General features: G+C 51.0%; 1 protein-coding gene across 1 annotated transcript; it reads right to left on the minus strand.

Moving 5' to 3' along the window:
• Positions 1-778: 778 nt before the first annotated feature.
• On the minus strand, positions 779-2,334 carry LOC123440776 (3-ketoacyl-CoA synthase 5-like). Its single transcript, XM_045117324.1, has one exon. It carries the CDS (start codon positions 2,332-2,334, stop codon positions 859-861), a length of 1,476 nt encoding a protein of 491 aa, XP_044973259.1. The 3' UTR covers positions 779-858.
• Positions 2,335-10,363: the final 8,029 nt, after the last annotated feature.

A 10,363-nucleotide genomic window follows, 5' to 3' on the forward strand; every position in this document is an offset into this window, starting at 1 on the left:
AACGGGCGCACATCCTTATCATCTGATTGAAAGGAATTCATGAATGGGCTGTATGCGAAAATTCCCTAAAAGAATACTGATATTCCGGGCTTGAAAATTAAGAAACAAAGAAAAATGACCATATTTTTATTTGAATGGAAATGCTCAAGTTCATTCGCTATTATATCACGGGCTACATGCATGACTTATTAAGAATGTTTTAGAAAATTTAGGCGCGTAATCTCGATAAAGGAGTGATCCATGAGAATTCTTTTACCATAACAACCACTCTGCGTACCGTAAAATGTTTTGAACGAGTCGGAGGACCAAACTTGTTCGGTTTAAAACATTTAAGGTACAACATGTTTTTCTGTCCCACAAAAAGAACATGCATGTTTTTTAAGTTGGAGAATGAAACCGCACACCTTGATTAGTTGACAGATTAAATATAGACTTCTCCTTTTCTTCAAATAGTAAATTTACTTTATTACTCCATCTGTCTCAAAATTCTTGTCTTACATTTATCTAAATATGAATGTATCTAGCTACGGTTTAGTATTTAGATACATTCGTTTTTAGACAAATTTAAGACAAGAATTTTCGGACGTAGGAAGTATAAGCAAACGATAGTTTTGCCTTTTGAGTGCCTGTTTCAAGTGTATTCACTACCTTTTGGAGAAAGGCATTCACTCAACTTTATATGTAAAACCTCAAAATGAAACAAAAATGACAACACAGACAAGTCACCGTTTTTTACAACACACACACATGTTAAAATATATTATCCGTCTGTCTCTATCAGTTCAAATTTTTGGATGAGTTTGTTGAAACATGAATTCAATCATACACACATATCCAATTTACCAGTGTCTCCACTACTCATTGCCGCGGCCTTGCTTTTGGGGACTTAATCTGCACTGGATAGCGGTGGATGCAACCAGCCCATGGTCCATCGCTATTGGGGGCCGGGACGATGCACTCCCACACCGCGCTGTTGCATTTGAAGCCAGAGCCAAACCCGATCATCCATACTCGATCACCCTTACGCATACGGCCCTTGGCCTCGACATATGCTAGCTCATACCAAACCGAGCTGCTGGACACGTTCCCGAAGCGGTGCAGCGTCATCCGCGACGGCTCGACGTGCTCGTCCGACAGGCCGAGGCTGCGCTGGACCTCGTCGACAACCGCAGACCCGCCGGCGTGTATGCAGAAATGCTCGAAGGCCGTCAGGAAGTTGGGGACGTACAACGACTTCACACGCCCGCTAGAAATTTTTTGTGCCATGAAAGACATCGCAAACAGAAGCTGCTCGGAGATTGGGAGGACGATGGGTGCCATGGCGGTGATGTTGGCTTTCAGGGCGCGGCCGGCGACGGCTATCAGGTCCATGGAGAGGCCGGCGCCCTTGTTCCCCTTGCCGTCCTCCTCCTGATATATGGACCGGTATGACTTGTCATCGGCAGCGGTGGTCGTACGCACGGCGGTCGTGAGCCGGAATCGGGCATCGGCGGCGGACGTGGACATCAGCGCCGCCGCTCCGCCCATGCGGAACAAGCAATACGGCAGCAGCATGGGCCGCTCGTTCCCGAGGTAGAGGAGGGGCGACAGGGTCTCCGTGGACACGACCAACGCTCGTGCGCCTCGGGGCGCCACCCGCAGGAGGCTCCTCGCAAGCTCCACCGATATCAGCCCGGCGCCGCACCCCATCCCGGACAGGTGCACGCCGCGGATGTCGTCTCGCAGCTTGTACTTGTTAACGACCATGTCGACGAATGACGGCGTGGGGCTGAAGGCGCTGCAGTTGACGACGAGTACGTGGATGGTGTCAAGAGAGACCTTCGTCTTGGAGAAGAGTTGGTCGATGGCGGAGAAGACGACGAGCTCGGCCTCCTCGCGGGCGGCGTCCAGTGTGCAATGCCTGTGCGGTGGGATGTAGCGGGCCGGCGAGGGCCCGCACGTCTCCTCCCCGAGGCCCGAGCTCTGGAGAAGCCGCGACATGAAGCGGATGCTCGCATCGTTGAAGGTGGGTGTTTCGCGCGCGTGCTCCACGAAGGAGGCAAATGGGACGCGGTAGTGGTGAGTGCCATGGAAGCAGGCGTAGTCGACGAGGTACACCTTCCGTGGCCGCGATAGTAGATACACGACGATGACCGCGGGGAGGAAGACGAACAAGAAGAGGTGCGCCGGCGTAAGCGTAAGGGCTCGGAGCCGGCTCACGATCTTATCTGGCTCGAGACTTCCCGCCACAACCACAGCGGCTGCGGCCATTGGTATGGTCATCATGGTTAGGAAGTTGTCTACGATGAGCTTGTAAACATGTTTGAGGTGCTTGCAAATGCCTGATGAACTCATGGTGCTGAAGCACAAGCATGTGTTTCGATGTGTGGAGAGGCCGGTCGTACATATAACAACTGATTTTATTGCTATCAACTACCAACTAATTACATGTTTTTTCTTTTGTGAGGTCCCAATCCATTCATCTAATTAATGTGTCCGGCCTTTTAATTTTTTAAGGGGCGCGGTAAATTGCCCACCCGCGAAAACACCCCTCCCCCTTGTCCTGTATCTCGAGGAAGTGGTTGGCGGAAGGGACATTTCAGCCCGCGCTTGTTCCCCATCTCCATCCCGTAGCCAGCCGGCATCGTTGTTGAACGCATGTCGGCTTCGATTTCGTCCAATATCTGCCGACAGAATCACGTCGCCGGGCTGCACCAGACCCCGCTCCACCGTGTCGCTTCCCTGTCCACCCGGATTCGTCGAACCACGGTGCCCCGAATAGACCTCTGCTAAGTCGCCGTCACCCCATCGGGCCGCCGTCACCCAGGATTGACCGCCGCTGGTGAGTCTTTTTATGCCATCTTCTAGTTTGACTTAGTGAACGATTTGAAGATGAATTTCCATCCATGCGAGCTCGGGTGGGATTTGTATATGGATTTGAGCCCTTGCAAGGAATTTTTGCATGATTATCCATCCTGCTCTGACGACTCAGATGTAGGGTCGCTGCTCAAGAACCATCAATAGCAGATGGTGGTGATGTTGCTCGCCGTGAAGGAGCACGAGGACCGGAACCGAAAGAGACGACGAGGATTGACCATCGGCCATCTTTGCATCCCTCGGAACCGTCATCTCGGGAACATGATGTTGATCGAAGACTACTTCGTGGACAATTCCACATATCCGCCGTACCTCTTTCTAAGAAGGAATTTAATGCCCGACCCCTCTTCATAAAATTAGTGCAAGCTTGCGAGGCCAATTCTCGATTTTTTTACTCAAAGGAGAAACGCCGCGGGCTTGAAGGGTCTTAGCGCATATCAAAGAATGTCGACAACTATGCGGATGATTGCATATGGCATTCCGGTTGACTATGCCGAAAAATATCTTTGCATTCATGAAGATGCTACAATTGAGTCAGTGTGTAAGTTCGTCAAAGTGATCATCCGCGTCTTTGGTCCGGTCTATCTTTGTACACCCAACTAGGAAGACACAAAACTGTTGATGACATCAAATGAGAAGCAAGATTGGCCCGACATGCTAGAAAGCGTTGATTGCATGCATTGAAATTGGAAAAACTGTCTGAAAGCATAACGCAGGCAATACTGTGACAAGTCTCGTGATGCAACAATTGTACTATAAGCCATAACATCGAAGAATTTATGAATTTCTCTCGTTTTTCTGTCGGTGTTGGTCGCAGTTTCTTATTAGTGATTTTTGTGCCTACCTAGCGCGCTGGCCAAAAGAGTCATTTAGCATTGCTAGTGACTCGGCGCCCCAGCTGTTCGCTCCCCAAAAGATCAGCCGCCAGGGTCCCACAGCGGTTGCATCGGATAAGACCGACACTAGGCCGAACAAAGCTATCCGCCGCGAAGCCCCCGTTTCTGGAAACTGCGACCCAACAGCCCAGGCTCCAAGCAAGCAGCAGCAGCAGCAAGGCTCAGCACAACCCAACCCAAACAGGGCCATCACACCGCACTCACCGCTACACAGGCGCAACAAGCAGAGCAGAGGATTGATATCGGATCGACCATGATCCTGGTGGCGGTCATGGCGGAGCTGCTGGAGGAGTACACGGCGGCGGTGGCGCGGGCGCTGGAGCGGCTGCTGTGCGCGGCGCCGCTGCGCATCCTGCCCCGCCGCGTGCGCTTCATCGTCCTCCGCACCCTCCCCTTCGCCGCCCCTTCGCCGCCCGTGCCGCCGCCGCACGCCGTCCCCGTTCTGCTCGCGCGCTGATCATGGGCTGATCGAGCTTAGCTCAACCAAACTCCGAGTTCAAGTCAAGTGAAGTGAGGCTGCCTCTTGTACATACATGCTCCGGTCCGGTTATTACCGGCCCAATAACCCGGTTAGCAAGTACTGCACCCTACTTGTGATGTTTGTTTTCCGTCCTAGAGGAGTAGTTGCTTGCCTGTTGTTTGACCTTGCGGGCTAGTCAGTCATGGCGATATGTAAATTTCTGCATGCCAGCTTGTCACTTTCAGATGTACTCCTATTTCGGTTTGCAGATTTTGTTGATTTGGAACGAAAATTCCGGAAAATTCGATCGACTGCTGGTCTGTGTATAAACACTCTTTAGCCAACCGGCAAACCGTATTATGCCTTGTTCGATTGCATTGGGTTTGAGGGGGATTAAAGGGGATTGTGAGGATTAAATCCCCTGTATGTTGAATTCCTCCACAGTCCTTTTCAAGCCTCTTCAATCCCTTTGGAAAAGATTAAATTAGGGCAAGTGTTTGAGAAGAATAAATGGAAAAAATAATTTGTACCATCGGTAAGCCCGGTACGGATACGGGAAGATTATCTGTAACCACGTACCCGCATACCTAATGCTATTTTATTCAAGGGAATCGTTTTCCACCCGCGCATCGGCCGAACCGGCGCGCTGGTCGTCCCCTGGCACGCGCGGGCCTTGCAACATTTTTCCCCGCCACGCGCTCCTCCGGTCAATGGATGCAACATTTTTTATCTAAAAATGTTGCAACCTGCGTTATTTTTGCTGTAAGCGTTTTCTTATTATATTTTGTCTCAGTAAAAAAGCTGCATATAAGTTTGGTTGCAACTCTAGTTCATTGGATTTTTTGTTACAATCGATGTTTTTTACTTTTTGCTACAACCGTGTTAATTTTTACTACAACCGGCGTCATGTTTTGCTGCAACCGTTCATTAAAAAATTGCATACACGTCACGTAAATTTTTGTTTCAACCGGCGTTTGACTTTTGCTACCACGTATCATCAGCTTCGTTTTTTTGCTACGATCACGTAATATTTTTTTTGCTACAAATTTTATTTTTTGTTGCAACCATTGAAAAATTTGCTCCATGGCATTGAAATTTTGCTGTATAGAAAGAAAATTGTTGAATGCGGATCAAACGGTGCGGACGACGCGGGTGTTGGTGGATCCTGCGGCCCGCGTGCAGCCGGCCGAAAATCTGGGCCGACGCGCCGGCGCAAATCACCCCCCTTTGTTCTAACAAAAATACTTGTCTGCCCTAAAATAAGTATCCCCTGCTTTAGTATTAAATTTATACTAACTTAATACTAAATTTACGACACTTATTTTAAAACGAAGAAAGTAGGTCATATGTGTCCTTGCAAAAAAAAAGAAGTCACATGTGTCATTCGCCAAAGAAAAAGAAACAGCCTAACCGTTTTACAAGCTCGACCCAAAATCCTCCCCCTACCATATACATGATCTTGGTGGCAGGCAGCGGCGCAGATCAGCGTGTGCTGCAGGGCCTTGGATGGCAGCGGCGGCTGGTGTTGGTGGACCGGCAGCGTTTGATGTGGCGCTGTGGTGCTGGCGTCCGATGGCTGTCGAGGCTCCACCACTCTCTGTGGGCGCGTACACGAGGACGGATTGCACGATGGCGACCGACCATTGGTAGGTTATGGTGGGGGCTTGCGTTGGTCTGAATGCGTGGAGGTGGCTGTGGCTGGTGCTGTTGTGGCTGCCCGACCGGAGTTGCCGGTGTCGGGTGGCTCGCCGTCCGGATCTGGAGTGGTCAGATCTGACGGGGCATTGGCTGCCGCTTTCCTCCCGAGGCGCCGTTGGCAGAGGGCCGACGACACGGGCCCGGTGCGGGGGTGCGAGGTATCCTTGCAATGGCCGGGCTTTCTCCATTCCAACGGCCTAGTGCTTGTTCACTGGGCAACTGTGGTCGTGGGGCTGCCCGGCTATGGCCCCCCTCCGGCCGACTGTGTGGTGGGTTTGCGGATTGGAGGGAGGTGACTGCTTCTCCTCCTGGTGGCGGCGTGGGCGTGTTGTGGTGCCAGGGTGTGGGCTCTCGGCGGTTGCGGTTGGTCTCTTCCATCGCGGGCGTGCGGCGGGGTGCAGCTAGGCCAATGACGGTCCAGTGCCTTGGTGGAGGTGTCCGACGATGCGCGTGGTGGTGGTGCTTCCATTTGGCGGCGGGGCGGACTGGTCATGTTACCGCGGCCATGATGCTCCCTGTGCGGAAGTGTGGAGGAGCGGCTTGGACGGGGGGCGACGTCGCAGACGACGTGCCTTCTGCAGCGCGAGGCGGGAGCTTTACGGGCATCTGAAGCCCCGGCCGGGCCTGTGGCCACGGGCATGGTTTGCTCCTGTTATCGTGTCCGGTTGGTTCCCGTCCTTGACGGGGGAGGCCGTGCCCTTCCTTGTGCCGTTGGTGATGATGCCCCTAGCCCCGTCTCCTCTTCGTCGTCATGCAGACCCCTCCTTGTGTTGCTGTGGTGAGCCGGCGTGGAAGCTTCAAGTCCGTGTTGACGCGGGGTGGTGGTCAGTTTGGTGGCGGGCTCCGATGCGCCTCAGGGGGAGGTTGGGATCTGGATAAATCCCAGTCGGCCTAGTCGACACCGTCACGGTGGCGCCTGCGGGTGCCACCAGACCTTGCTGGAGGGCGTTGGGGCTACCCTTCCCCCCTCGGCGCGTACCGGGGGAATCCCTTAGCAGCAACGTCGTCATTGTCGCGTCCCTTCTTGGAGGTGTTGATTGGTATCGGCGTCTCGGAGTCTAGGAGCTTGGTGGGTGTTCTTCGATGGGCGCAGCGATCGCGAGGCTTCTCCGTTTTCGTTGATCCGCCATTGTCGGCATTTGTTTTTTTACTCTTTCTTTGTTGTTTCTTTTGGACGTGCTTGTGTTGTTTCCACCCCAGCACCTATCGCTCGATGTACCGAAAGTGGTTGTTTTGTAATACAAAGCGGGGCGGAAGCCTGTTTCGATATGTACAAGATCGTATTTAAATTCGTTGATCTTGTTTTGTAAACTCATGCTTTTGTCTCTGATTTTCTTGATGTTATTATATAGTCTCCTTCATTTGACCATTTCAAAGTTGGGGCTACAAAATTATCTTCAATAAATGAAGATTAGAGAAACTTGCGTCCCTCTCGTTTGTCTCTTAATTTTAGAAAAAGAAAACGAAAGAAGAGGTGTGAATGTCTCTTTATAAATTTCACTTGGAGGCTACTCATCCATGAATGTGATTGGACATTATTTAGTGCCATCTAGTTCATCTTATTGATATTTACTTTTGAAAATTAGTACCATTATTTTCATCACATGGCACAGTAAATCATGATATGTGCTTAAATATTGAAGATGTTGAGTATCGTGATTGTATTGAAAATATAGGGTAGACTAGGAAGTATTACGACTTGTTTTGTACTCCAAATATATCATGTCCTCCTATATATATGCCCATGAGGCTCAAGAACTACAACAACTATTCCACCAACCCCTCTCTCCCTTCAACATGGCCATCTTGGCCAACTTACCCAATCCACATTTCATCATGAACTTTTCAACATTTTCGGATATACATACACAACATTTCAGCATGTATACTCTTAGAAGGGAGAGGGGGATTGGTGGAATAGTTGTTGTATTGCTTGAGCCTCGTGGGCATATATATAGAAGGACATGATCTACTTGGAGTACAAGACAAGCCAGAATACTTGCTAGTCTATCCTATGTTTACAATACATTCACGATACTCAACTGTTGGAGAACGTCGCATGGGAAACAAAAGTTTTCCTACGCGCACGAAGACCTATTATGGTGATGTCCATCTACGAGAGGGGATTTCCAATCTGCGTACCCTTGTAGATCGCACAACAGAAGCGTTAGTGAATGCGGTTGATGTAGTGGAACGTCCTCACGTCTCTCGATCCGCCCCGCGAACCGTCCCACGAACCGCCCCGCGATCCGTCCCACGATCTAGTGCCGAACGGACGGCACCTCCGCGTTCAGCACACGTACAGCTCGACGATGATCTCGGCCTTCTTGATCCAGCAAGAGAGACGGAGAGGTAGATGAGTTCTCCGGCAGCGTGACGGCGCTCCGGAGGTTGGTGGTGATCTGATCTCGGTAGGGCTCCGCCCGAGCTCCGCAGAAACGCGATCTAGAGGTAAAACCGTGGAGGTATGTGGTCGGGCTGCCTTTTTAAAAGTTGTCTCAAATCAGCCCTAATATCTTTGTATATATAGGTGGGAGGGGAGGGGACTTTCCTTGAGGCTCAAGGAGCCCCAAGGGGGTCGGCCGAGCCAAGGGGGAAGTCCTCCCCTTCGAAACCGAATCCAACTAGGATTGGAAGGTGGAGTCCTTCTCTCCTTTCCCACTTCCCCCTTTTTTTCTTTTTCTTTGATTTCTTATCCTTTGGTGCATAGGGCCTTCTTGGGCTGTCCCACCAGCCCACCAAGGGCTGGTGCGTCACCCCCAAGGCCTATGGGCTTCCCCGGGGTGGGTTGCCCACCCCGGTGAACACCCATAACCCATTCGTCATTCCCGGTACATTCCCGGTAACTCCGAAAACCTTCCGGTAATCAAATGAGTGTTGGGGAACGTCGCATGGGAAACAAAAATTTTCCTACGCGCACGAAGACCTATATATCATGGTGATGTCCATCTACGAGAGGGGGTGAGTGATCTACGTACCCTTGTAGACCGTACAGCAGAAGCGTTAGAGAACGCGGTTGATGTAGTGGAACGTCCTCACGTCCCTCGATCCGCCCCGCGAACAATCCGGCGATCAGTCCCACGATCTAGTACCGAACGGACGGCACCTCCGCGTTCAGCACACGTACAGCTCGACGATGATCTCGGCCTTCTTGATCCAGCAAGAGAGACGAAGAGGTAGAAGAGTTCTCCGGCAGCGTGACGGCGCTCCGGAGGTTGGTGATGACCTTGTCTCAGCAGGGCTCCGCCCGAGCTCCGCAGAAACGCGATCTAGAGGAAAAACCGTGGAGGTATGTGGTCGGGCTGCCGTGGAAAAGTCGTCTCAAATCAGCCATAAAACCTTCGTATATATAGGTGGGAGGGAGGGGACCTTGCCTTGGGGCTCAAGGAGCCCCAAGGGGGTCGACCGAGTCCAAGGGGGAGGACTCTCCCCCCCCAAACCGAGTTGGACTTGGTTTGGTGGGAGGGAGTCCCCCTTCCTTCCCACCTCCTCCTTTTTTTTTCTTTCTCTCTTGATTTTCTTCTCCTTGGCGCATAGAGCCTTTTGGGCTGTCCCACCAGCCCACTAAGGGCTGGTGTGCCACCCTCAAGGCCTATGGGCTTCCCCGGGGTGGGTTGCCCCCCCCGGTGAACTCCCGGAACCCATTCGTCATTCCCGGTACATTCCCGGTAATTCCGAAAACCTTCCGGTAATCAAATGAGGTCATCCTATATATCAATCTTCGTTTCCGGACTATTCCGGAAACCCTCGTGACGTCCGTGATCTCATCCGGGACTCCGAACAACATTCGGTAACCAACCATATAACTCAAATACGCATAAAACAACGTCGAACCTTAAGTGTGCAGACCCTGCGGGTTCGAGAACTATGTAGACATGACCCGAGAGACTCCTCGGTCAATATCCAATAGCGGGAACTGGATGCCCATATTGGATCCTACATATTCTACGAAGATCTTATCGTTTGAACCTCAGTGCCAAGGATTCATATAATCCCGTATGTCATTCCCTTTGTCCTTCGGTATGTTACTTGCCCGAGATTCGATCGTTAGTATCCGTATACTTGTTTCAATCTCGTTTACCGGCAAGTCTCTTTACTCGTTCCGTAATACAAGATCCCGCAACTTACACTAAGTTACATTGCTTGCAAGGCTTGTGTGTGATGTTGTATTACCGAGTGGGCCCCGAGATACCTCTCCGTCACACGGAGTGACAAATCCCAGTCTTGATCCATACTAACTCAACTAACACCTTCGGAGATACCTGTAGAGCATCTTTATAGTCACCCAGTTACGTTGCGACGTTTGATACACACAAAGCATTCCTCCGGTGTCAGTGAGTTATATGATCTCATGGTCTTAGGAATAAATACTTGACACGCAGAAAACAGTAGCAACAAAATGACACGATCAACATGCTACGTCTATTAGTTTGGGTCTAGTCCATCACGTGAT

The sequence above is a fragment of the Hordeum vulgare genome, chromosome 3H (assembly GCF_904849725.1).
Source record: "Hordeum vulgare subsp. vulgare chromosome 3H, MorexV3_pseudomolecules_assembly, whole genome shotgun sequence".
In the NCBI taxonomy this organism is placed as follows: Eukaryota; Viridiplantae; Streptophyta; class Magnoliopsida; order Poales; family Poaceae; genus Hordeum; species Hordeum vulgare.

Bases quoted from the DNA above. Each gene is read 5' to 3' on its own strand.
- LOC123440776 (XM_045117324.1), bottom strand. From the start codon at position 2,334: ATGAGTTCATCAGGCATTTGCAAGCACCTCAAACATGTTTACAAGCTC.